A 26,723-nucleotide genomic window follows, 5' to 3' on the forward strand; every position below is an offset into this window, starting at 1 on the left:
AAGAGCACTGGCCAGGAAATTGTGCCTATGATAAAGGGGGCTTTCCTCATCCTGGACGCTGGGATCGCGTTAAATGGCTGATGGAGTGAGAGGGGAGGGATAACGGCGCCGTGTAGGACTCCGCGCGCGCGCCTCATCAACATCATCATCCTCATCAGCCTTATCATCATCCTCATTATCCTCCTCAACATCAACATCATCATCATCATCATCACCAGCCTCCGCTCAGTGGACATCACAGCCAGCAGCTCGGCTCCTCTCTGAGCTTCAGCGCGCAAAACACTTCGTCATTTCTCCTCGAAGCAGCCTCGATCACAGCACACGACTACACCATGTGGATTTATAAACTCCTGCTTTGCCTTTCTGTCCTGCTCTATTCGGGTAAGTTAGTTTGATGCTGCGCGCCTCTTCTCCGCTCGAGATTGCAGTTTTGTCTCCAATAAATCTCCAGATTATACACTGAGCTCTTATTTATTACCAGAGCTCCGATTATCCTGGATAGATCAGATTATAAACTTGGTTTGAGGTGAAGCACGAGTTGAGCCCATGCGCAACAAAAATCCTGTTTCGGGCACTTTTAATCTGAACTGTGTCTCTGTGTCGCACTTTTGCTGGGACACTTTTACTACATGTTAAATAAAGTTTCGCAAGCTCTGGAAAGATGTTGTGGCGAAAGAACTTACTCCGTTAGCTTTCCTACATCTGGACGCATGACTCACGGAGCTGGGAATTAAAGAAGCAAGATGCACTTATGTTTAGTTGTGGAACTGCTGTAGGCTCTAAAAACACTGAGCTTCCTCACAGTCATAGCTCAGAGATGCAAAATTCATAATAATAAACAGTCAGGATGGTTTAATAAACTCAGGTCTCTCTCTCTCTCTCTCTCTCTCTCTCTCTCTCTCTCTGTGTAGTGTGTTGTGTGTGCCTTACATCTCTTTAAAATAATAAAATAAAATACAGTTAATCTTTAATCCGGGGTATGTGAAGAATGTTTGCTTCTTGGTTAGTGATATATTCACTGATAAGAAAATTATTGGTCTAAAAGTAAAAATATGCACGAGTTTACTTCAATTTAAATTTCAAATGTTGATGGGCAAAGGTTCAACTGGTACCACGGGGAATGCTGCCTGGAATGAGGATGCAGATGTGAATTTTTTTGCCCAGCTGCCATGTATTTCCATTCAACATTCAAGACAGGTTTAGGCTACAAACAGACCAGTCCAGTGTGCTTATCTTAAAAAAAAACTTTTAAAAAAAAAATAAATAAAACCTCTCCTCCTTCCTCTGCCCATTAAGAACTTGGACTGCAACCATGTCCAATGACCTTAGACACTAGAGCTTGTTCATGCATGTGGAAGTTTGCCTCTGGTTTGGTTCTGAAGGAGTTCTGTTACCCGATCAGTGAGGATTTGGCACATTTCCACGTGGCCCTCACAATGAATCCACTCAACCTGAGTCACTGTACTTAATCAGAAAATGATGGATATCCTTGCATCTTATTACACAAACGGGATTAATCTTGCACTAAAGCACGCGGTATTGGCTCATTTTCTGCTCTGTGCTGCCGGTGTCTAGTCTACTTAATCAGTTATAGTCTTATTAGAGGTAGTTTTGGTGTTACTATACCCTTTGTTCTGTGTAACCTTTATTCATTATTATTAGGAGTTTATTTTAAAGAAATGTATATGACCTATGACAAATTTGTTTCATATGGCAGAGAGCAAGAGGCATGCGCTTCAGGACTACCAGAAGACTGACGGGGTCCGTCTGGTCGCTCCGCCTGACTCCTCCTACATGATGAAAAGCAAGAAGATGAGCTTGGGGAAGTGTGTGCGCCGCTGCAGCCGCAACAGAAAACTCCCCTTCACCTGCAGGTATGGGGGCCTGTCAGGGTTACTAAATGCAGTCAATCTCCTACAGTTTATGAATACACAGGAAGCATGTGCAGTCTATACAGGGAACCACCTGTAGCCTTCCCATAGTGGGATATGAAGGTCAGTGTGTCGATTTGATCAAGGCAAAAATATTTGTGCCATGATGGAACATTGGCTTTTGACCAAATGGAAAAAATGGATAGTATGTGCCATCTTGCAAATCTCATACAAAACTTTCTCAAAACAAAAAAACAAAAACAAAAAAATTTTGGCTCAGTGTGAATTGCACAGTGTGCTCAGAGGAAGGAGCTGGAAGCTACATTACAACTGGAAATGCATGATCAGCAAATCAACCACTTCCTATTTTGATGTCTTGTGTAATGGCCCATTTGCCAAATAGCACCTTGGCAAGCTCGGAAATATCAGCCATACTTTGTAGTGACATTTATCATAGAAACGGCATGATTTAGAGATTAAAATATCAGTGTCACAAATTCTGTCAGGTAGAAAAAGTAGCAGCTGTTTCTAAACTCAAACAGCTGGTTATCATCTCTCTCTCTCTCTCTCTCTCTCTCTCTCTCTCTCTCACACACACTCTCTTTCCCTTGTCCTTAATTCATCAAATGTTGTCTATTAAAAAAACTAAACCAAGTAAATGAATGAATGAATTAATTTGCATGCAATCTTTCTCTCCAGAGCTTTCATCTTTGATCAAAATGGCACAAAGTGTCATTTACTCTCCTTTGACAGCCTCACAGTGGGCGTCCTTGCCGAGACTGACTTCAGCTTTGACCTTTACGAAAAAAAAGGTACAAAAGCTTTCTTGCATTACAGTTGCTGTGCTGATGCTGTAATTTGACAAGGAATTTACTTCCATATGGTTTGATTAGTAACATACATCTGTTCCTGGTTTTTCATGGGGGTCCTTTATGCTAAAGACACACTTTCTTCCACTTTTATCAGCTTATATAACTGCTTATCTAACGTTGTTTAGAGGCCTAATTTATAAAGGCTTGCTTTGGAATGTTAAAGCTAGATGAAACGTGGATGATCTGTATACACACTGACATGCACGTCAGGAGTTCATCACCCGAGTGAAATGAAATGACACAGCACTGACAACTTGTCTTGTGACTTTGTCAGCAAATCTTGTTTTTTTTTCTTCACAAAATAGAGTGAGTGCAATTGTCCTTGCTTGTAGGGCACATGGCATGACATGAAATAGCTGACCACTTTTGCTGTGTTGCTCTTGTAGACTTTGTAAGAGAGTGCATCATTGGCACAGGCCTGAATTACAAAGGGAGGAGATCAGTGACCGAGAGTGGTGTTGAGTGCCAGAACTGGGATCTGAACACGCCACATGAACATCAGTAAGATTCTCCATCTATTCCCTCTGCTTTTTTTTGCAATCTTTCTTCAAATTCCTGATATTTTAGTTTGTCTTTGTCAGAGACATTCTTTCAAAATCCTTTTTGTGTCTGGATCAATTTCACCAGTCCTTTTTAATTCCCTCTTTATTATGCTTATTCTGCACTAACATCTAGGGCTGTAGTCAAAGCCACTATTCAAATCCAAGTTTAGCTGAGATCAAATTAAGACAGAGTCTACAGGGGGTCGAGACCAAGTCAAGACTAAATCCAAATTAAAGTGAGACAGAGTCAAGCCATGAACCATCTTTTTATTTTTACTCCAGCCAGTTGGATTCATTTGTGAATTGCACCAGTTATTATGCTATGTTGTTTTTAGAAGAAGAAATTACTCTATGTCAAACATCTAAAAATGACAATAAGTCTGAGACAAGTACAAGTTAATACAGAAAATATCTCAACACCAGACTCGAGTCCTACAGCCCTACTAACATCATCCACAACTCTAGCTATAAACACTGTATAGAGCTGTGAATAACTGCACTTAAATCTGCATTTATATACTCACACTTCTATAAATAATTATGCTGAGCAGGAGGAGTTGTTTTTAAAAAAGTTAGCATGGAGGGTCGGCATAATGGTGGGAGCCTTGACAGAATGCAGCACAAGGCTTAGATAAGATAGCTAATGTGAAGGGCTTATTTGCCAAGAGTTCATTATGGCTGGTGAGTTCATTAAGGATGCTGAAACAGCATGAAGCCATCGGTTTACTGCCTGTCATTTACTAGGGATGGGGAGAATAGTGAGACTGTGACTCGGTGCCAAGAGAGCTATACGTCTCAGACTTTCACAAAGCTGCCGACACATGAAAACATGACTACCTTGAAGGGACCTTGAGGGTTTTTTTTTTTAAATTCTCACCTCCCCTTGTTCTTTCTTTCCCCTTCAACTTTTTATATTTCCTGATGGACTGCCATAAGGTTAAAAAACCTGCTTTGAAACTGTTTCAGCAGTTTTGGATCTGAACATTGGAAAAAGGAGTCTAACTAATTTGTCACATTTTGATATCATTGACAGCTTTAAAGCAGGTTTAAAGCACAACTTAGTATTGCGGTCTAGTTGAGTTTCTGACTGGAGTGGACACATTTTGACTAGACCGTATGGACTTTATATGGGATTTATGGGCCTGCTCACTTTCAGACCTCCGCTGAGAGAATTGCTCTGGCCCCCTGGCACAGGGTTGTTGACCTCTACATTTTTCTGTGAGCAGGTATCTACCCCTTTGTCTGGTAATCCCTCAGTTCACATATGGGTAAAGGCAACCAAATTTCAGATCAATACCCAATTCCAAATATTAAATATTTGATAGAGCAGACTCACATGGATCATAAAGAGTACTTTTATATCTTATTGTGTTTAGGTTTTCCACATCTGTAACAATGTTTATTTTCTCTATAAATCCTAAAGGACTTCTATGATGTGCGAAAAATATTCTATAGACAGAGGAGGCTGGTTTTTCCTTTTTTTTTGTCTCACTTTGAGTCTGAGTGTCTCTCCCTCTTTTGATCTGAACCTGCTTTATGGTCTTTGATTTACTCATATGAGTGGGAGTGCAGAGGAGGACTGGAAGTGGGTGACATCAGTATCTGGGATGGCTGTCTGTCTTCCTGTTGCCATTTATCTTTTTTTTTCTTTTTTTTTATCTGTTTAAAGCGGAAGTCTTTTCCAGAGTTAACAGACATACAGAAGTCTCAGTAGCACAGCTGGTTGTTATTTCCAGAATATACAGATGGAATGATAGAATCCCTTGAGCTTACCCTCATTCGCTCTTCCTTTACCTATCAAACACACTTAGCTTCCTACCCCGGCGGCATAAGAAGAAGGACCTTCGGGGGAACTTGTGCCGGAACCCAGACAATAGCACTACAGGGCCGTGGTGTTTTACCAAGAATCCCAGCATACGTTATCAAAACTGCAACATTCCCCAGTGCTCGCAAGGTAAGCTTCTGTTTACGTTCTGTCAGTTAAACTCATTGAATAATTTACTGTTGAGCTGCCTTTTGATTTGATTTTGAGGATTCTTTCTCTGAGGTAAGGAGACATTCTGCTAGTGAACTAGTCACGAGCCAGTATTTTTTTTTGCATGCACTTCTCTGCTCGCTAAATCAGGACATGGGAGAATGTGGGCTGAAAATGCGGAGTGCAATGTAGAGAGCTTTCTCTGGAGATAGCGATCAGGCAAACAGAGACAGCCTTCTGTCTATTCTCAGAGTACTGTGCTGAAATACGGCTGGGAGGGTTTGTTAATAAATTAGTTTCCCATAATCAGAAACACACACAGATGGATGTAAAATCAAGGTTTCACGAAAATGGCCAGGGCTGGACATCTGGTTCCAATATGCTGCTCCAGTCTTTATAGGGGAGTACAACAGTCATAACAGGCTTTTGAGGGTGCACTGCTGCTTAGGTGACCTCTCTCTGCTGTGACGTTCGCCGGGCCATTATGACTAAGCCTCTAGATTTTCAATTACTCATTTCGGTAACCTTTGATCACTTGAAATCAGTTAGAAGCTCTGGTCTGCCCCTGGGGATGTACTGACAGCTTAATGGGTGGTATTTCAGCTTATTAAGGTGAGGTGTTACCTGATGTAGGATTCAGTCTAATGGGTACATACAGGAATTCACATAATGTTAGATGAGAAAGATATAAGAGACTGATTGCAATAAACATTAACCTAATTCCTGATACAATGTGCTTTGGGAATTCAACATTCCATCATCAGTTGTTTTTATTTCTCTTGTATAATGTGACATCCATGTTAAAGTCATTTTCTCCTTTCTGAGCATGCTAAAGTCTCTCAGCTGTGCATGTGTGTGTGTGTGTGCATGTGTGTGTGTGTGTGTGTGAGAGAGAGAGCGAGAGAGAGAGAGAGAGAGAGAGAGTATTCCTTTGGGCTTGCTTCTCAAGACTAAGATTCTTACCAGCCATATTCATGATCTACAGTGGAATGTATGATGTGTAATGGAGAAAGCTACCGCGGGCCCATGGACCACACGGAGAGTGGCAGAGAGTGCCAGCGCTGGGACTTGGATGAACCTCACAAACATCTCTTCCATCCCAAAAGGTACGAACCCCTCCTGGTGGGAACATGGTCCATAGGTGCATGTTATATACATTTTGGGACAGTGTATTAAGCACTTCTGAGTAATAGATCAGATCCTTTTGATACATTGAAACCTTGCTGTATAAATCTACACCTTTAGCAGTTACTTTAAATATTTACATCATGCACAATATTGTGTAAATTCTTCATGAGGAACTTAATGTAATGTGTATATATAAAATCTCAGTTCAAACTTCCAAAAATGCTTTGTTAAAGAAAAGTTACCTGAAAATTGATGTTTCATTCTTATCCACACCTTTGTGACTCACACTTCTGGAGTACATTACGACATGTCTGTCCTGCTGGTGAAACTATGCACAAGAAATAAATCCGAAAATTTCTGGCGGGAAGCTTATGACCTCTAAGGCATGTGATCTCTATTGCTGTATACTGTATGTGCGCAATCCTGTACTTATGTCTTTCTACATGAACATCATATTCATCAATATTACACTCAATTAACATCAAGCTGATGTACTGCCTAACAACCCATAACAAGTCTTGAAAAATCATAGGGGTAGGGGTTGAGAAATGGATGCGAGTTGTTGAGCTACCCTTCCTCGAGTCGATAAACTCACGATAGCGCTTTCATCGAACACTGGAAATGCTTCAAGTACATTTACCTCATGAGGAATGGCATCTGCCAGTGACTTTAAATAGCATTTGTGAAATCAATGTAGTATATTCCCAGTACTTTTCAGGTTTGGAAATGGTGTATCCTTAAAAAGTGACTGTTTTTCATGAATCTGCCAAAGAGGCAAGTTTTGGCCATGCTGTTTTAAGCTTTAGAGGCTTTAGGGTTCACGGTCCAAGCAATTCACAGAGATTGCACAGAAGCTGACTGTATCCGTAGCGCAAATTGGTTTATGCAGAAAGCCTGCAGGTGACTGTGGGTACTTCTTGTCGTAAATCAAGGCTGCTCAGTGTTGCTCACTCTACTCTCTCTGACAGGTACCCAGATAAAGGACTTAAGGATAACTATTGCAGGAACCCAGATGGACGCCAGAGACCCTGGTGCTTTACCACTGATCCTGACACTCCGTGGGAGTACTGCGATGTCAAACAATGTGGTGAGTGTGATTGTCTATGTGTGTGAGTATATACAGGTTCTCCCTGGGAGTGTGTAGGCAAGTAAAGGAGACCGAAAAAAAGGAATTTGCCAAATTTACAGCTTCCTCTTCCTGTAGCTCCCCACTCATTTGGGACTGTCATAGGAATGTTGTTTGCGGCGAACAGAGAAGAGGAGGGTCTGTCCATAAAAAAACCTTCTTCTTCCTCCGTTACGCTCCCTCACTCCTGCTGTAAACTAGAGTCTCCAAGTGTTTGTTTTTCCTCATCAGCGCACTGGTGCATGGCCTTATCTGAATGAGAGCCGGGGCCCTGTGCTTTGGATTGCTTTGTAAACCCTGTGTCTGCTCTGCAGACATGAGACACGTGTGGGTTTCAGCCTTGCACACAAACACACACACATATATTTTCAGACAGGCTTTTCCACACAGCACTGTAACTGGTTACATTAATGAGTAGCCTTAGTTCCTCACCTTTTCCTCTTCCTGCTTGAGCTCCTTCTCACTCTTCCTGGGGATATTTTAATGACTGGGGAAGCAATGAAGCATGATATCAGACTTAGCTTTGGCTTAAATTTTATAAATAAGACTTACTGCCTGGTGGAACTGTGCTCGTGCTTGGTTCACAAGTTCTATCCATGCTGTACATTTTTTTTAAACAGAACTGATTTACTAGTTCTCTCAGACGCTGTGGATCTACAACTTGTAGACTCTTCTTACATCTCTCTCTTTACAAAATCTCCACACAGTTCTTCAGCCATGTGCGTCCCATCTGTGTGGATACTGATGCAGAAATGATCTGCAGAAACGATCAGAGCATCTGTGTGCGGATTTAGATGGCATAGGTCCACTTGGAAAGTGAACCTCCTCTCTACCCGAGCCCTGGTCTTAAGGCCAGAGAAGGCTCTTAAAACCTACGCTGTTGCTCTGCAGTAAACATAGCTAAGCATGAAGCAGTGTATTGTGTTGTTTTTCCAACTCTGCATTGCTGCTAATGAAGCTGATCCTACATGACACTGCCTGAGTATGCAATGATAAATAATGTTAACATGACATTAGAAAGCCCTATGTAGTATGAGCGGATATGCTTGAATTGAATGTGATATGCCGTTCCAATTCAAGAGTGATTTTGGCATTCATGTGTAAGGGCCAATGCACCTTTGAATTAGTGATGTAACCGAATATAAATACATTATTTGGAATGAAGAGCTCAAATACAGATATGAATAGTAGGCATACTATTCTTTTTTAAATTTATTTATTTTTATTTTTTTAAAAAAAACTTGGCAGTAAGTTTACATAGCATCTGGTAGATACTAGAGGTGTGGGTCAGAACTTGGATCCAGCAAATCAGTATACATATATTCATACAATGATATACTGTATGAAGCTTGCAGGACAAATAATTTTTAAATTATTAAAAAGTGATGAAATTACCGCATTCATTATTGTATCCTTAATTTAAATTAGGGAACTAATTTATACTTAGAAATGGAATCAATTTAGAAAATATCAGATACAAATAAAAGTAACAGGCAAACATCTATGTGGGTGCAAACAGGGGAAAAAAAAACAGTACAGTGTACATCTGCAGTTTAGATCAATTATTACAGTGTACATCTGCAGTTTAGATAACTTATTAACTCGAATGATGTAGCTGAGGTTGTGGAACAGTCAGAGCCAGATTTTTCCAGTGTTTTCCAAAAAACCTCACCCTTTCCAGTTTAGGCCATGCCCACTTCAGGTTTAAATCGGAATACAAATACCGATGGTTATTGGCATTGCATTACACTCTTACTCTTCATTATAGGAATATGAAGATCCCTATTTTATTCATTTAGTGATTGTGATTAAACATTGAGAGCTAACTGACTCAACAAGTGTTTGTTTAAGAAATATTTGGCTTGTTTTTATTGATTGCATTCAGCAGCTGCTTTGACTCACTCAGGACACAAGAAAAAACCCCAAAACTAAACATAACTACTGTTATTGCATTATCAACTTTCACAGTTGTAGAGAGAATGAGTCATCGTTTGTCATGCTCAATGAGTAATGTTGTGTATTGATTGTTTTACGTCATTCCTTCTCTGTGTTTTTCCACTTTCACAGAATCTGACAGCCACAGTGATGTTGAAACGACTACGACGTGTTTCCGGGGGAATGGGGAAGGATATCGTGGGACGGTCGCAGTCCCCAAGGATGGTTTAATTTGTCAAAGATGGGATGCCCAGTTTCCTCATTCACACTCATTCACACCACAGAAGTACCGCTGCAAGTGAGTGTGCCTCATACAGACACCTCCTAAATACAGTGTATAGTACATTATAATACCTATACAGTGAGGGAAAAAAGTATTTGATCCCCTGCTGATTTTGTATGTTTACCCACTGACAAAGAAATGATCAGTCTATAACTTTAATGGTAGATTTATTTGAACAGTGAGAGACAGAATAACAACAAAAAAATCCAGAAAAACGCACATCAAAAATGTTATAAATTGATTTGCATTTTAAGGAGGGAAATAAGTATTTGACCCCTCTGCAACACATGACTTAGTACTTGGTTTAAAAACCCTTGTTGGCAATCACAGAGGTCAGACGTTTCTTGTAGTTGGCCACCAGGTTTGCACACATCTCAGGAGGGATTTTGTCCCACTCGTCTTTGCAGATCTTCTCCAAATCATTAAGGTTTCGAGGCTGACGTTTGGCAACTCGAACCTTCAGCTCTCTCCACAGATTTTCTATGGGATTAAGGTCTGGAGACTGCCTAGGTCACTCCAGGACCTTAATGTGCTTCTTCCCGAGCCACTCCTTTGTTGCCTTGGCCGTGTGTTTTGGGTCATTGTCATGCTGGAATATCCATCCACGACCCATTTTCAATGCCCTGTCTGAGGGAAGGAGGTTTTCACCCAAGATTTGACGGTACATGGCCCCGTCCATCGTCCCTTTGATGCGGTGAAGTTGTCCTGTCCCCTTAGCAGAAAAAAAACCCCAAAGCATAATGTTTCCACCTCCATGTTTGACGGTGGGGATGGTGTTCCAGGGGTCATAGGCAGCATTCCTCCTCCTCCAAACACGGCGAGTTGAGTTGATGCCAAAGAGCTCCATTTTGGTGTCATCTGACCTCAACGCTTTCACCCAGTTGTCCTCAGAATCATTCAGATGTTCATTGGCAAACTTCAGACGGGCATGTATATGTGTTTTCTTGAGCAGCGGACCTTGCGCGCGCTGCAGGATTTCAGTCCTTCACGGCGTAGTGTGTTACCAATTGTTTTCTTGGTGACTATGGTCCCAGCTGCCTTGAGATCATTGACAAGATCCTCCCGTGTAGTTCTGGGCTGATTCCTCACTGTTCTCATGATCAATGCAACTCCACGAGGTGAGATCTTGCATGGAGCCCCAGGCCGAGGGAGATTGACAGTTCTTTTGTGCTTCTTCCATTTGCGAATAATCGCACCAACTGTTGTCCCCTTCTCACCAGTATGCTTGGCAATGGTCTTGTAGCCCATTCCAGACTTGTGTAGGTCTACAGTCTTGTCCCTGACATCCTTGGAGAGCTCTTTGGTCTTGGCCATGGTGGAGAGTTTGGAATATGACTGATTGATTGCTTCTGTGGACAGGTGTCTTTTATACAGGTAACAAACTGATATTAGGAGCACTCCTTTTAAGAGTGTGCTCCTAATCTCAGCTCGTTACCTGTATAAAAGACACCTGGGAGCCAGAAATCTTTCTGATTGAGAGGGGGTCAAATACTTTTTTCCCTCATTAAAATGCAAATTAATTTATCAAATTTTTGACATGCGTTTTTCTGGATTTTTTTGTTGTTATTCTGTCTCTCACTGTTCAAATACAACTACCATTAAAATTATAGACTGATCATTTCTTTGTCAGTGGGCAAACGTACAAAATCAGCAGGGGATCAAATACTTTTTTCCCTCACTGTATATGCCTCATACCCTTGCTGCTAGTGTAACGCCTCTATCTCCACAATCTCTGTACACCCTTAGAGTTCATTGTGAAATGGCCAAATTTCAAGCATGTGTGTGCATCATGCCCAGGCATTTTATAGGTGTCATAGGTGGCTAAGTACTTAAAAATGATGTGAATGAATGCTCTAGGGGCCAGTGTTGCATGCCCCGAGGCAATATTATTCTAAAAGCTTCTTTAGCACCACATTTGTTTTTTTCATACACAACCTGACCTTGAACAAAGTTTGTCTCCCAGCAAGAATTCAGTGTCACTTCACTTTTATAATGATAATTAATAAGTAATTATATTGTTGTATCTCTTCAGCCAACCAATTTTGCTTTTGCATTAGTTTTGGGTTTTTGATGGAGCATTTGTTTGAGCCTTGTCCCAATCCCTGTGCTACCAGATACACTTCATTGCTGGCCAATTAACTTTGCTTGGTGCACAACACTACAGATTTGCATAATGATTACTTGAGATTTTGCAGATGTGCATGGTGGATTGTTTGAAAATCTCTGGAATACATGTGCACATTTGTAGAAGTATAAATTAACCCTACAAATATCTTGTAATAACCCTTATTTATCTTGTGCTGGTATTTAAAACAGCCTACACTCCTGGGGTAAGAGTACTAATACTATTGAGTCATCTTGTATTTGGAAACTCAGGCCTGAAAGACACATTAATATAGTTGCATCTCTAAAGACGTACATGGGTGAGCAACAAGAAACAAGCTCAGGCATAAACACACTACTGAGTAAAGTATAATGGCCAAGTGAGAACAAATTATTGACAGTGGAAGCGAAGCCTGTAATGGTACAGCTTTGCAAAGACAAATAAGAAGTTCTGATCTGTTTCTAGAGCAGTTTGGAAGGTCCAGTTACTAGGTGTTTGGGTACAGAATTGATGAAGTCATACACCTTGTTCAAACACACCTTATAAAATGATTTACAATATTTTCATGCAATAGATTGTATCAGTTTGTTTAAAAAATTTTCCAGCCCAGAAATGAGCTTCATCCCCAGCATGAACACAGTTGCTCAACACCATTCCTTTTCATTAAGAGGCAACCTGTGAGGCTTACATAATTTCAACAGGAAGGGTGCTTGATTTAGAGCAAGGGGAAAGCTTGCGAATATTTTCTTTGCAATTGCAATTCATCTTACTGTCAGCAGAGGGCTCTAAATATCACAGACTGCTCCTTTAATACAGCTCCTCCATGAGAAATTAAACAAAGTGGTTGGAACACAGCATAATATTTTACTAAATATTTCTGATCAATACATTTCTAAATTTAGTGATGGAAATGGTATCTTTTTTTTTTGTGAATCAAATAATTTATCTCAGCTCACTAATAAAACACGACTCTTTTGGTTCCCAAATAGATCACTCACTTTTTATTTTTTTTTACAAACCAGACAAAGTTTAGACAACTGTAACATAAACCAGACAATTGTTAAAATCAGCAATGTGCAATGATAAATACAGTAAGTATCCCTGCGTTAATTTTATCGTGCCTACTGTGGCTGTGCTTCATTAAGAAGATTTATTTCTATTTATCTTGATAACTGGTCACCTCCCCTAATCCTCTGACATGCAGTACATCTTTAACAAGCAGCAGTGCAGCGGATCTTCCATCATGCTGCCTCATTTGCCCAGCTGACTCAAACACACTTCACACTAATGAACAGCTCAGAAGCTGAAGGAAAAAAAAGTTCTCACATAGATCATCTCTCAACATTCATCTAGAAGAACTGGCTCAAATAGCTGACTTGTTCACAAACAACACATTACTAGTGTTGTTCAAACTGCTTATTTGGCTGGATCAGATCGGTTAAACAGTAATACAAAATCCATTATGTTAGTTAGTTCTACATTATGTTCTACACTGTTTTATGTATGTGTGCATTGCAGGGACCTGAGGGAAAACTACTGCAGAAATCCTGATGGCCGTGATGTCCCGTGGTGCCTCACTACTGACCCTAATGTGCCTTGGGTATTCTGCACGAGCATCCCAGGCTGTGAAGCAATATTAGCTGAACCTGATGGTAAGCTCCATTTTACATTCAGTGCACCCTTTGTTATATTATGTTTTAATGGACCAAAATCTAATGGACTTATGTCACAGCCTACATTTGAGTCAGCATTGCCTTAAAAGGTAACTGATATATACACAGGGCATAGGTGTGCACATTATATTATTTGTCAGTTGTTATCACCATATAACTCTCAGTTTCTATCTGAAATGTTGTGAACACTTTGCTGGACACAAGCTTCAGAATCTTGTTGGTTACAACCTGTTTATTCAGACTTCCCTGCTATACATCCTTTTCCATGTCTATACAAAAGTTAAAACTAAAAAACAAACTTTTAAACACAATGATAAGGTGTTTTCAGGGCAAGGTGTAGTGGATTAAAAAATGTTAATAAATTCCTGTGTTTAAAAATTTATTCACGAATTTTGTTTGAAATACAGTACTGTAGTTAGTGGCAAGTAAATAGAGTTGGTCTATAAATGTAGGTAGTTCTTGGCCACATTAAATTCGATTCGATTAGATTCCTTTTATTGGCATTGAGCAGAGTAAACATAGAAAGCCAAAGAAATGCACTTAGCATCTAACCAGAAGCGCAAAACAGCAAGTCGCAAGGGGTAAAACGTGCAAAGAGACAATGAGGTAGGGTGATAATAAAGTGCAAGTGACGTGCAAATGCCATATAGGCATGAGAAAGAAAAAAAAAAACAGTGCACATGGAGTATGGAGACATGGATTAAAGTAATGAAGACAGTACAGTGCAGTGAAATGGAGGTATGGGTTACAAACTGTTTAATGGTAGTCCATATGCATAAGTAGGGATGTGCATGTGCAAACCGCAATGGTGTAAGTTGATCTGAATGCAACCGCAGTGTGGGAGTGGGAGAATGTAGGAGTAGTGAAAAGTACTATACTCACTGACCATGTCATGGCCATGTTGACCTATCCAGTGCTAATATGACAGTCTGAGATATGCATTCACATTTTTACAAACCACATTTTTATTCTATTCAATATATTAAATTTTATTTTATTGTAGAGCATTGTTGTCATCCTAGAAAAAGGTTGAATTTTTCTTAAATTAATCAAGACCAAGCATTAAAGCTGACACCAGGTCCACTGGTTTGTTTAAATATTATGTTTGATTTTTTTTTTATGTATTGCATCAGACATTAAACATGTAACTTCATAATTGCAATATACTATTTTTTGTGCATTTCACGCAGCACTAATGGGGCTTAAGTATATAGACCAATGTGCTGTGAACTTTCCGTATATGCTTTCAATATAAGTGACTGGGGGGAAAAACAAGATCTTTTACTAATTGTAACAACATTGTGATTGTTGTCTTTCCAAAAATGTTAAATAACCTCAGTAAAAGATTGATGGGCATTTTTTTTGCTTTTGATATCTCTTGCTCTTTTGGGCTCACTTGTCCTCATGAAACATAAGCTGTTCGTTTGTAATGCAGCATTTTCTGAGATGCTCTCATTCTTCCATTACCGAGGTTTGGCATTTGTGCAGAGTGCTCCCAGTGGTCCGATCTCCATAGCCACTAAAATAGGCTCTAGTTTGAGGCATGCACAACGGGAGTGAACGGTAGTGTGGGAATATGACAGTAAGCCTCAGACATTAATCACCATTGACAGCTTTGTGTGCCTAACAATGCTAGGGAGGGCGCATGGGAGGACATGGTTAGGTGCTGATGCTAAAATCAATTTAGCCACAGTTCTGATTGGGGCCACTGGGATAAGGGCATATGGGGTAAATGGAGCTGTGGTGTGTTTCTGTAAGCACTGCTAGCTCATTGTTTACCTCATGTGTAGACATATTGGATGTATTGTCTTTGTAGGGACATTGACATACATAGTGCAAGATTTATGTAACCCAGATGCACCAACCTTTACTCATTTTGCGTAGGAGCTATGTATTTTAACATTGGAGTATGTTTGTATGAGTCACTGAAAAAGTTGCGTATCACTTGAAAATACGCCAAATGAGCCTTGTTTTCCACTCCAATAAAACCAGCAGATGAGCTAATCAACATATGAACTTTGCAATGACTGCATAGGTCTTTTGAACTCTCTGATATTAACTGACCTCTGGAAGCCTTACCCCCTTCCCAGTCTCACTTTAGTAATGTTTTGGCTGGGCGCTTGCTTTTTCTGCTTTAAAGATGCACTGACACAGCTCTCTCGCTTTATGGCAAAGTAAATGTGAATGTTTTGAGTGTATTCATGTGAAATAAACTTGATCAATGTATGTTCGACTTAGCTAACATAAGTTAACATCAGTTGACTATATTCATTAGGGATGACACTGAAAATTTTCGGTTGAAGAAACTAAATAAAAAGTAAAAGTAAATACACCTAAAACAAGGTGTCAAATATAACACTCTACAATAATTTTAACTGTAAGTGGATAAAAATACTGTTTCCTGTTCTGTGCTTTGCAGATCAATGGTGAAAAATGTCAGCCATATGGAACCATTTCACAATTTCAAAGAAGGCAATTTGTAAAAAGGGTATATTGAAAATATACTATGTTATGTATATAACATAATATGTGGTCTCTACAGTGGCGCTGATGCAGAACCAACTGCAACTATTAATTATTCGTTTTCAAGTTTGTCAGGTCTCTCTAAACATATTCCTCGATTTTCATCTTGTGTTTCAGAGTGTTATACAGGAAGTGGCGAGATGTACAGAGGGAGGCAGATGAAGACTCGTTCAGGCATCCCCTGTGCACCATGGAGCGACCATACTGAGAGGTGAGATCCTGAAGCCTCAAACTCAGTAGAAACACCCGCTCACTCATACTGAGTGCACTCAGGCCATAAAAACAAGCTTTCTTCAAAAACTAACCCCTAAATACAAACTCCTGATTCTGGATACATTTTTCATTGAACTCTTTTCTATAAAGCCTGCCCAATCTTACTATAAGACATTACAAAATATATTTATAATCGTGCAGCACATCTTTTCAGTTATTTAGTTTCCATGGTCACGGATTTGAGTCTGCTTATTAACACTTCATGCATTGTGGGATCTCAAGGACAGTCCCCTGATTCCTTGTGCTGCTTGAATGATTTATTTATCTTTGTGGTTCAAGGGTAAAGCTTGGTAGCAACATTAATAGGATAGCAGAAATAGCTCACACCCACACATTTCTGGGCTTTGATTTTTAAGCTCAGTGTGACCACACAAATATCAATGAAGAATCTGAAATGAAAAATTAAAGAGAGGTTCCCATTCGTAGTGTTAAATCTATGATAAACCTCTTACATACATATATTTGTTTGTATGCAGGCAGGCATGTAGCGGTTTCTAAGGTCAGAACTGCCCCCTAATAATAGTAATGCATTAAAAATGAGCACATTTGTCTAGTCCTCAAAAAATAAACAAACAAACAAACAAACAAAAAAATAAAGACTATTTTCATGTAGTGTATCATACAAAATAGATCTAAAATAATAAAAAATATAGACATTGTAGCTTAGAAATAAATAAATTATATGGCCTTATGTGTACATTTTCATATTTAAAACGGTCTTGAGTGATTTGTAGACAGCAATCATGGACATATTATGCAGTTTCTGTTGTCCATGCTGACCCCAAAATGTGTGGCGTTAAATAACTTCCTTGTTTTCATGAACAAGTTCCAGGTCAAAGTTCACTCCCCCCATGGCTTTGCATAACCCCCCCGAACACAATGAAACAAAGCACATGGGTCCCTGGATTGTCAGGGTGTATTTGTCTTGCTTGGGAAAATAAATTCCTTGCATTTTTTTTGTGCAAGAAAAACACAGTTTAGTGGAGAAACCCCTTTTTGAGAGTGCTCTAATTGTTGGCAGTGTGCAGCAGTCAGGGTGACTTAATTCTCCAAGAATTAACAGCAGACTCTTGCAGCTGGAACAGCAAGCTTTAAGGCTGACCTCTGACCTCCCTATGCTCAGTCCTTACTCAGACGTCTTGCCATACACACATCAAAGAGGGTCTGGTTCTTAAATTGACCTACACTCCGCCAGACATCACGGCTAGGTCAAAGGTCACTCAGGTGTGTAGGTGTGAGAACCTGAGGTTAACCCTCACTACTTAACAGTCTCATTATGTTATGGAAGGATAATTGTATTTTAAATAACTTCTACATATTATTTTCTTAGCAATACACACAATATTTATGGTAATACTGTAGAATACCTTTTTCACATACTTGCAACTACAATAACTATTTTTGTTTTCATATTTACATTTTTAATCTTTCACACTGAGACCATTTTTAATGCCTTAACTTCACCTGATTACTTTCAGTTCATAATATCATGAACATAACCTTTATAATATAGATACATAAATGTGAGTTTTGAAACAATTTTTCATTTCCATTAGAGAAACTGAGACAAATTCCATGTTGGGGAAAAAAAAAAATCATATTTATCATTGTCCCACCTTTAAGGAAAATTTTAAATGGGTCAATTTGATCTGAACAGAGGAACCTGGTTGGAAATCATCCAACTCCTCAGCCCCATATCCTTCTTAGTAACATTTGGATTTCTTCACTCCTATGGAATTCCTGCTGGAAAATTTGTAGTCTTTTGACTGTGGTATTCCCCGAATATGTAGGAACCCTGGCTGTTATTGTGGGAGAGCTGAGAGAAAGGGGTCATGTCACGATTAATGTTGAAGCCAAATGCTTCTCTTTGTCTCTGGAGAGAAACAAACCACACAGCTGTATAGAACAGGGTGGGGAAGAAGAGCTCACAAGCGCCTTAATACTTACGCATACTGTACATTATGATTACAAATCCTAAGGTTAATGATGACATCTAAAGTGAGCTGTTTCATTTCATAAATGCACACCCAAACATAATTTTTTGATGTATTGTAAACTCCCTCAACATCACTGCTTCCATATTACTGTGGTTACAGAACATTGCCTCTGTTACGGATTTGGCTGAATTTTATGTCTATTATGTCTATTATGTTAATATGCAAATATTTTCTAATCCTCCTTTTGTCAGGAAAGCGCGAGACATGGTGACCCAGAATGATGAACTGGAAGGCAATTTCTGCAGGAATCCAGACAAGGACAAGCACGGGCCATGGTGCTACACCAACAGTTCCCTCGTCCCCTGGGATTACTGCACAGTTAAGCGCTGTGAGTCACTCACTCACTCACTCATTCTCTCTCACACACACACACAGCTTTCTGTTCACTGCATAGTTATTTTACATTATACTATTAAAGTGGGTGGAAAAATCAAGATAGTTTACAAATTCATTTATAAACAAAAAAGAAAAAATATACAAGCATGATATTGCATGAGTATTTACCCCACTGGTGTGAAATCCATAAATTAGTTCTGGTGTAATCAGAATATTGACGACATACATAATCTCAATTAAGTGCATTTCAGTTCCAGGTTGTAACACTACAAAATCTGTAAAAGTTCAAGGGGTATGAATACTTATGAAACTGTATTTACACAATTTCTCTTGCGTATTTCTCCCACATCAAAAATGGCAAATTTACTTGATCTAAAAACATTTTAAATGGTATGTCCTAAGGGAAAATGATTTTACAAAAATATATTTGGATTGTACAATACTTGAAACAATGTGTCTTAATATTCAATCTTACTGACATTGAAAATAACTAGAAAAACATATTAAAACTACTTACTTATAAGTATTTTTTCAAAAACACATTTACATACCTCACTTGTGAAGAAAAGGATTTACTCTGCAATAAAATCTCACTAGTTACATTCTTGCATCAAATCAAATGTTTGGACTAATATCTGATTCACCCAAATACTTAAAAAAATATATTTTTCATTAATTTGGAAATATTCATTATTTCATCAACCGTATCTTTCTGCTAAGAAATACTGTATGCATCAAGCTACCACTACCTAGTAAGATATTCTTGTAATTATTCATAGCTTCTAGTGTTTGTTTACCTGTTACATGAGAAACAATCCTTTCAGACATTCTTGAGTTTAATGTGTAACTGAAACCCAGCGTTTAATAACGATATATTTAATTTTAACCGTAACACATGATTGAGTAATGTCAGTATCTAACTAAACATTCAGACTTATCAAATGCTATAAAATGGAAAATAATACGTGTCAAAAATGCCTTCCTAATGATCAAACAACCTTCATGCGATGTTGTGGGGATATGTAGCAACTGCACACATTGTGTCAGCATTGGTTAGATGTGTGTGTGTGCTCATTTTGTGGAAATTTTTTGTAGCTTTGAGACCGGACAAAGTGAAGTTTGTCTGAATATTAAAACACAAAATGTTATCTTAAATTAGTAAGGAAATCTGCAACAATATTAGCTAACCAGCTAGCAATTTGTCTCCAAACATTGACCTGTCAAAAAAAATCTCATCCTTTGAAAGTTATGTGTTTCATTTAAGTCTTTACATTGTCATAATTATACATAAGCTTTAGCAGATTTTCAGAAAACTGAGTCAGATCTTCACTCTTGATGTCTACTTGAATAATTGAATCTGATTGGTCAGAGGGTGTTGATTTATTTTCTATAACAGCAGCTCTTGATGCTAGTGACTGCTTGAAGGCGGGTTTATATTAATGCGGCTGTTCTAGTAAGCCATCATTTCTAACATATAAACAGACTTGCTTCTACATAAACAAATTAAAAGACATGTAATTGTTGATGTGGTGAAGGTTTCTGTAATAGACATTTATTTAATATTTTTTGAATGAGTTTTCAGTGACAGTGCTTTGTAACAGGCAGAGGTAAGGCCTGTACTTTAAGTTTCCTGACATGAGAATGTCTTCAGGATAGAGGGTTTCATGTTTTGCACTTTCTGGGTAACATGACAAGTTGCATTTTTGTCTTATTGATTTCATTAGAGAGAGAAAAAGGAGAGGCTGGTGAGGGAGTGACGTATGATGGGTAAAAATGAATGGGTAAAACGTATGATGCAATTTTTTAATAAATAAGCAGTTCAGGGTGGTAACAGTAACTTTGCTTTGTGTCAGGCCACACCATGACACTGACATGGTGTTGATTAGATTTCTTACACTTTGGACTTACAACCCATGTCTACATACACACATTTAATTAAAGAAGGTCAAGTCCATTTGGTCTGGTCTGCATTTCAGCACTGGGTGTGTCTTTCTATCTTTTTCTATCTCTCATACCCACACAACACTGAGTAAAACCCGAGCAGAGGTGTTTCACAGAGATGTTTAAAATTCTTGCTCAATCATCATGTAACCTAAACAGTCCCACATGCTTGTTAAATGAATGCAGAAGACCTCACACAAATTTTCTCTCACATTACACTGTAAACAATGTGTAGATAGGCTCATTAGTTTATCTAACATTGATCAGCTTCGGTTAGCTAATTATGAAATGAAAACTGGAGTAATAATTTTGTACCCTGTGTATTTTTTTTAGGTGAGCAATTACAGAACAGTCTACCAAGAAAAGGTAATTATACAGTAGATTATGTTTGCTGATTATGTCCTAGTTGGAAATGCTGTTTGAGCTTTTCAGAATATGAAAAAAAAATAAATAAATTCCCGTTTTTGCCTTTGTAGCTGAACCCTTGGGCGTCTCCTGTTTTGTCCATAAGCAAGTGAGGATAGTGGGCGGTGGCCCGGTTCCGATTAAAGAGGGTAGTTGGATGGTCAGCATTCAGAAAGGGTGGGTAGCTCAATGCTCATTACTTTTTAATTACCTGAGCACTTGCAAAAGGTCACAGTAAATTTTGTAGGAATAAATGTTGATACTGTTGGCAGCATTTTGTGGGAACTTTATCTAAATATTGTTTTACACAATGTGTCGCTTGTACTTGTGCTGTGTCACCGTGCCAGTTTGAATTAACTGGAAATTCCCTTTCAAAGATGCTTAGAAGTTAATATATGATAAATGTGAAATGCATGATGTAAATGTCTGCCTGGATCATCTGTGGTTTATAAAGTGTGACAGTCATATGCAGCCATGCTGAGAGTGTTCATGGTCTGTCTTCAGAGCTGCTCACTCATGCGGAGGCTCGCTGGTCCGTGAGGAGTGGGTGCTGACGGACAGAGAGTGCTTCTCCTCGTGGTAATTTATCTGCAGTCGCATTACACAAGCAATGTCGCGCCCTCGATTTGACCCCTACATTTGTGGAGGTCAGAAAGGTCTTTCTCCAGATCTCACACGATTTGTCTTACATGTCTAACATAACAAATCATAGCTACGGATGCTTTTAGAACCGAAGATATTAGACCACCGCCATGTACAGTATGTATGTTCTCACAAGCTATCCATGTGAAAAGATGTAAGCCAGAGAATCAGGGATAGAATTTCTTTAGTTTATTTGTATTATGGATTACTTTGCATACAAATCTCATATACATAGTAGTTAAACTATTTTTGTACGCATTAACTCAAATAAAAACTAAATGGCAGGGTCATATGGCAGGGTTCAAGCATTGACCAAATGTCTGTGTGTCTTTCTCAGTGTTCCTGATCTGTCTGAGTACAGAGTGTGGCTTGGATCTGCGCATCTGAATGAGTCTGGAGAGAACACTTGGATCAGGCAGGAAAGGAGGATTGCTCACGTTGTCTGTGGCCCAGAAGGCTCAGGACTTGCCCTGCTACAACTGGCACAGTAAGACCCGTCAATCCATCATATAAAAATTAAGCCAAACAAACAAGCAAACAAATAAATAAATAAAACATTTTATTTTCTTATACTTACTTACTATAGTGAACCTCAAGGTTCAACATGCTGTATGTTCTGAGATGCTTTTCTGCTCACCATGGTTATAAAGAGTAGTTATTTGAGTTACTGTAGTCTTCCTGTCAGCTCAAAACAGTCTGGCCATTCTCCTCTGACCTCTCTCTCATCAACAAGGCATTTCCGCCCATAGAACAGAACTCTAGAGACTGTTGTGTGTGAAAGTCCCTGGAGATCAGCAGTTTCTGAGATGCTCAGACCAGCCTGTCTGGCACCAAGTACTGTGCCATGGTTACAGTCACCGAGTTCTCAATTTTTCCACATTTTGATGTTTGATATGTAGCTGCTGTACCTGCATGATTTTGATGCATTGCACTGCTGTCACATGATTGGCTTATTGAATAATTACATGAATGCCTGTATATACTGCATCATATTTTATATATTATATTGGATAAGGAAATAGAAAACAACAACAATAATAATAATGACTACTACTACTACAACTAATAATAATAATAATAATAATAATAATGGGGCGCACGGTGACTTAGTGGTTAGCACGTTTGCCTCACACCTCCAGGGTTGGGGGTTCGATTCCCGCCGCAGCGCTGTGTGCGCGGAGTTTGCATGTTCTCTCCATGCTGCAGGGGTTTCCTCCAGGTACTCCGGTTTCCTCCCCCAGTCCAAAGACATGCATGATAGGCTGATTGGCGTGTCCAAAGTGTCCGTAATGTGTGATTGTTCCCTGCGATGGATTGGCACACCGTCCAGGGTGTACCCTGCCTTGTGCTCCCTGGGACAGGCTCCAGGTTCCCCATGACCCTGCAGGATAAGTGGTATAGAAAATGGATGGATGGATGGATAATATTAATAATAATAATAATAATAATAATTAGACAGTTAACATTAGGATATACTTGTATATTGCATAGTCCAGTGAGTTAAATGTCACTGCTGTTTCTCTCTTTCTCTCTGTATCTCAGGCCTGCTCTCATCACTGAGCATGTGAGGTTCATTCAGCTTCCTGTAGCTGGCTGTAGCATTGCAGAGGGCACCGTGTGTTCAACATATGGCTGGGGGGAAACTAAAGGTACACATTATCTTACATTGCACAAATCAGAGCCAGGTTTTCACAGAGCTAATGTAACACAGTGCAATAAGTAAGAGTACAATGTAATAATGAGAACTATAATCTTCAAGGCACAGGACATGAAGGCACACTAAAGAGTGTTCAGCTGCCCATTGTTAGCAATGAACGCTGCCAGCAGTTACACAGAGGAACGCTACAGATCACTGACGCTAAAGTGTGCGCTGGCGGTAAGAGAGATGAAGGAGTGTGTGAGGTGAGACGATTCACATACTATAGGATATCTTATCCTAGAGCCATATCTTAATAGGCCTATATTTTAATTTGATATTTTTTGCTTTGCATATAAAGTATCAGAATGAGACTTAACCTGTTGGAACTATATATTAATATAATATTTTATTTCTGAATATGAAGTAATACATAAAAACTTGAATGGATTTAATGGATTGAAATGGATTTAAAACCAGTGTGTGACACCTAATACATATAACATTGGTAAACAAAATGAATCCCAGGAATCATATCTTGAAAGGAAAAAAAACCTAAACATGGACTATTCAACATTATGTTTTAGGAAAGCTTTTCAACATTATATGGTTCAATATGCCTGTTGAACTTCCACATGAAAAAAAAATATGTATTTGTGTGTATTGTATTTATGTGTATTTATAATGGTTTACTTATTTTTGCATATGGTTAATTTTTTTCCTGTGTGATCCAGCCTTAAAATTACTTTGATATTGTTTGCTTGACATATTTGCCAGCTTTATAGGGGAAAAAGTCATACATTATAACTGTTCTTTTTTTTTATACATCTCCATTGTCACTTCAACAGAAAGACTATGGTGGTCCACTGGTGTGTCAGGAAAAGGACAGTAAGGTCATAGTGGGAGTGAGTATCCATGGCAGAGGATGCGCCCGACACAACCGGCCAGGTATCTTCGTCAGCGTGGCCCAGTATACAGGATGGATACACAAGGTGTTCAAAACATACCCATATTCAGACTATAATTATTAAAGCTGAGCTTCAATAAGAGAGAACCTGGAAGTGAGCAGTCCTGAGGATCCAAAACATTAGAGACAAAATCAAGGTGCCCCACATTAGTGACTTACATACATTCAAAGTTTATGAAAACTACGTAGAATGTTCTGATTTCATGAAAAAGTGAAGGTGATATGGCTGGATTTCATTCAATTCCATGTGTATTGTTAGAAAAGTTGAAAGAAAAGGTACGAAGGCCAGCTGCCTAAACCCTGATCAAGGACAAGCTTTGTAACTCTTTATATAGATTGTGGAAATTGTTATAAATTTGAAGCACGAGACCTTGTTTTGGGGAAAAAGAAATCCCAAAATCTGTGGATGATTTGTGAATGTTGTGTACACTAGAATTGTAGAAAGAAGAGCAGAGAAACTGTATCTCTGAGAATTTATTTGGATTATAAGGAAAGATAAGGATCTGCATCTAGTGATTGTAGCAATTGTAGAAACTTTGGCACAAAGTATCAAGAAAATATTCTTTCTTTTTCCTGTCAAACAAATACATGGACAAAACAAAGACTTGTCAATTTACACATTCATATAGTCATCTTGGCTCCAGACATACCCTGCAGTATTATATGTTACAGAAAGTTGTGTATAGTATATGTGTAAAATATGTGTATAGTAGTATTAATTGAAGGTTTTTTTTTTTTTACTTTTATGCTCCTGATAATACTTGAATACACACTCATGCAACAAAACACTGTCTGCTCCAACAGCACTTCCTCATGTCATGTATTGAAGGTTCAGTTTGCTTTATGCAGGTGTGTATGTCATGTTCAGTGAACTCTGTAGATGTTATAACATGTAAATGTATCCCCAACATATGCTGTGTTTGAATTATTATCAGAAGCCGTAGAAGGGTTATGCGTTGTAAATACTGTAGTCATCACTCCCGATGCTTGGGTAGGTCTCATAGACCTTTTATGGAGGTTGTAAAATATTATGTTTTTTCTTTTTTTTTTTTTTTTGGCATAATCTTGATCACTAGACATTATTGCCAATAAAAAATGTTGAAAGCAAGCTGGGATCAAAAAGAGAGTTGATGCTAAATTTAGTTCTATTCTGTCGTTATTATCAGTTAACCTTCTCAAGAGTGTAGTGTGCTGGACCATGTGTGTGTGTGGCATAATTCGTTGTTTGTCAGCAATGCTGTTGGCAGGATGCAGCTCTGCAGGACAGAGAGTTTTGTGTGTGTGTGTGTGTGTGTGTGTGTGTGTGTGTGTTTATATCTTGGTCACAAATATAAAATATATATGACTTTTGACCCTGTGGAAACACTAGGCAGATCCCCAGAATGATAGAAATATTTGACAGTTTTGTCAAACTGTTTTATTTTTTAAAAACCACAGCTTCAACAGTCAAAATGTTTTATTTTGGTTACTGAATTTAAGGTTAGGGTAAGATTTAAGTGTAGGAATAGCATTAACTAGCTGCATTAATAACTATGTCTGTGGAAGGTCCTGACTGTCTGTGGAAGGTCATAAGGATAATATGACTAATGTTTGTGTGTGTGGGGGGGGTCCATGAACAAAGAAGCCAACATAAATCTTCTTTGATCTAGTGGAGAAACATACCTAGTTGGGCAAAAATATGAAACCCGTCCATCAGAGTCTGTTGTTGTGTGTGGCCATGGTTTGCTCTGAATGCAAGTTTTTCGTTCCTGACCTCTCACTCTGGACTGCATCCAACAACAATCAGCTTGGAATATTACCCCCCTAACCATGTCAGCTTAAGCAAATACCATGCTGAAAGATGGCTCCTAAGTGCTTGCTTTCCGAGCACTCCTGATACTCATTAATGTTGGTTTATATGAAGGATGATTTTAATTTGTATGAGTCCAAAGGCAGAGATCTTTATATTAGGCAATACCAGGAATGTTCAGCATGAGCTGAAAAACAGTCAAGACAAACCATGTAAACATCTTACTCTGTGATAACTTTATGATTATAAGATTTATCTCTTTCCATATTTAGACCATAAGACTTGCTGATTGATTCCATACCAAACTATTGAGTTTCTCTGTGCAAACTTGGTATGTAATGTAGAATTATTTACACTGAGGTGACCTATATAAGTCAACCAGCTCTGCAGTTTTCATTAGGAATTTAATGTTGTTTATTTTATTATTTTATTTTTTGATGTAAATGTGTCACCTTTATGAATGTACAGTGCTGCTATTTACAATAGAAGGTTGTAAATGTCATCTGTGTACAGCATACATACACTCCTAGAATGGAGATATTCATATTCAATTTATTATTCCCCTGTATTGTATGGTTCATGCTGAATTAGCTTGACAGCTGTATTTATCCGCTTACATTGTGTGTTCATTAGGACTCCTTTATGTGCCTTTACCATGTTTACCATGTCTGAAATTAAAAATAAAATGTTATTAAACAAAATGAG

General features: G+C 38.7%; 1 protein-coding gene across 1 annotated transcript; it reads left to right on the plus strand.

Annotated features, from left to right (window-relative positions):
- On the plus strand, positions 1-26,723 carry LOC128606939 (hepatocyte growth factor). The gene is made up of 18 exons (XM_053623502.1): positions 1-381; positions 1,718-1,874; positions 2,571-2,683; positions 3,130-3,244; positions 5,097-5,239; positions 6,246-6,366; positions 7,357-7,475; positions 9,582-9,747; positions 13,355-13,488; positions 16,150-16,243; positions 18,494-18,630; positions 20,913-20,945; positions 21,056-21,161; positions 21,489-21,563; positions 21,964-22,113; positions 23,169-23,275; positions 23,386-23,528; positions 24,111-26,723. Exons 1-18 carry the CDS (start codon positions 333-335, stop codon positions 24,291-24,293), a joined length of 2,145 nt encoding a protein of 714 aa, XP_053479477.1. The 5' UTR covers positions 1-332; the 3' UTR covers positions 24,294-26,723.

Source organism: Ictalurus furcatus, chromosome 4 (genome assembly GCF_023375685.1).
Source record: "Ictalurus furcatus strain D&B chromosome 4, Billie_1.0, whole genome shotgun sequence".
In the NCBI taxonomy this organism is placed as follows: Eukaryota; Metazoa; Chordata; class Actinopteri; order Siluriformes; family Ictaluridae; genus Ictalurus; species Ictalurus furcatus.

Coding starts and splice junctions, on each gene's coding strand:
- LOC128606939 (XM_053623502.1), top strand. CDS start 333: ATGTGGATTTATAAACTCCTGCTTTGCCTTTCTGTCCTGCTCTATTCG. Junction 6,367..7,356: donor CATCTCTTCCATCCCAAAAG/GTACGAACCCCT, acceptor TCTCTCTGACAG/GTACCCAGATAAAGGACTTA. Junction 21,162..21,488: donor ATGGTCAGCATTCAGAAAGG/GTGGGTAGCTCA, acceptor GTCTGTCTTCAG/AGCTGCTCACTCATGCGGAG.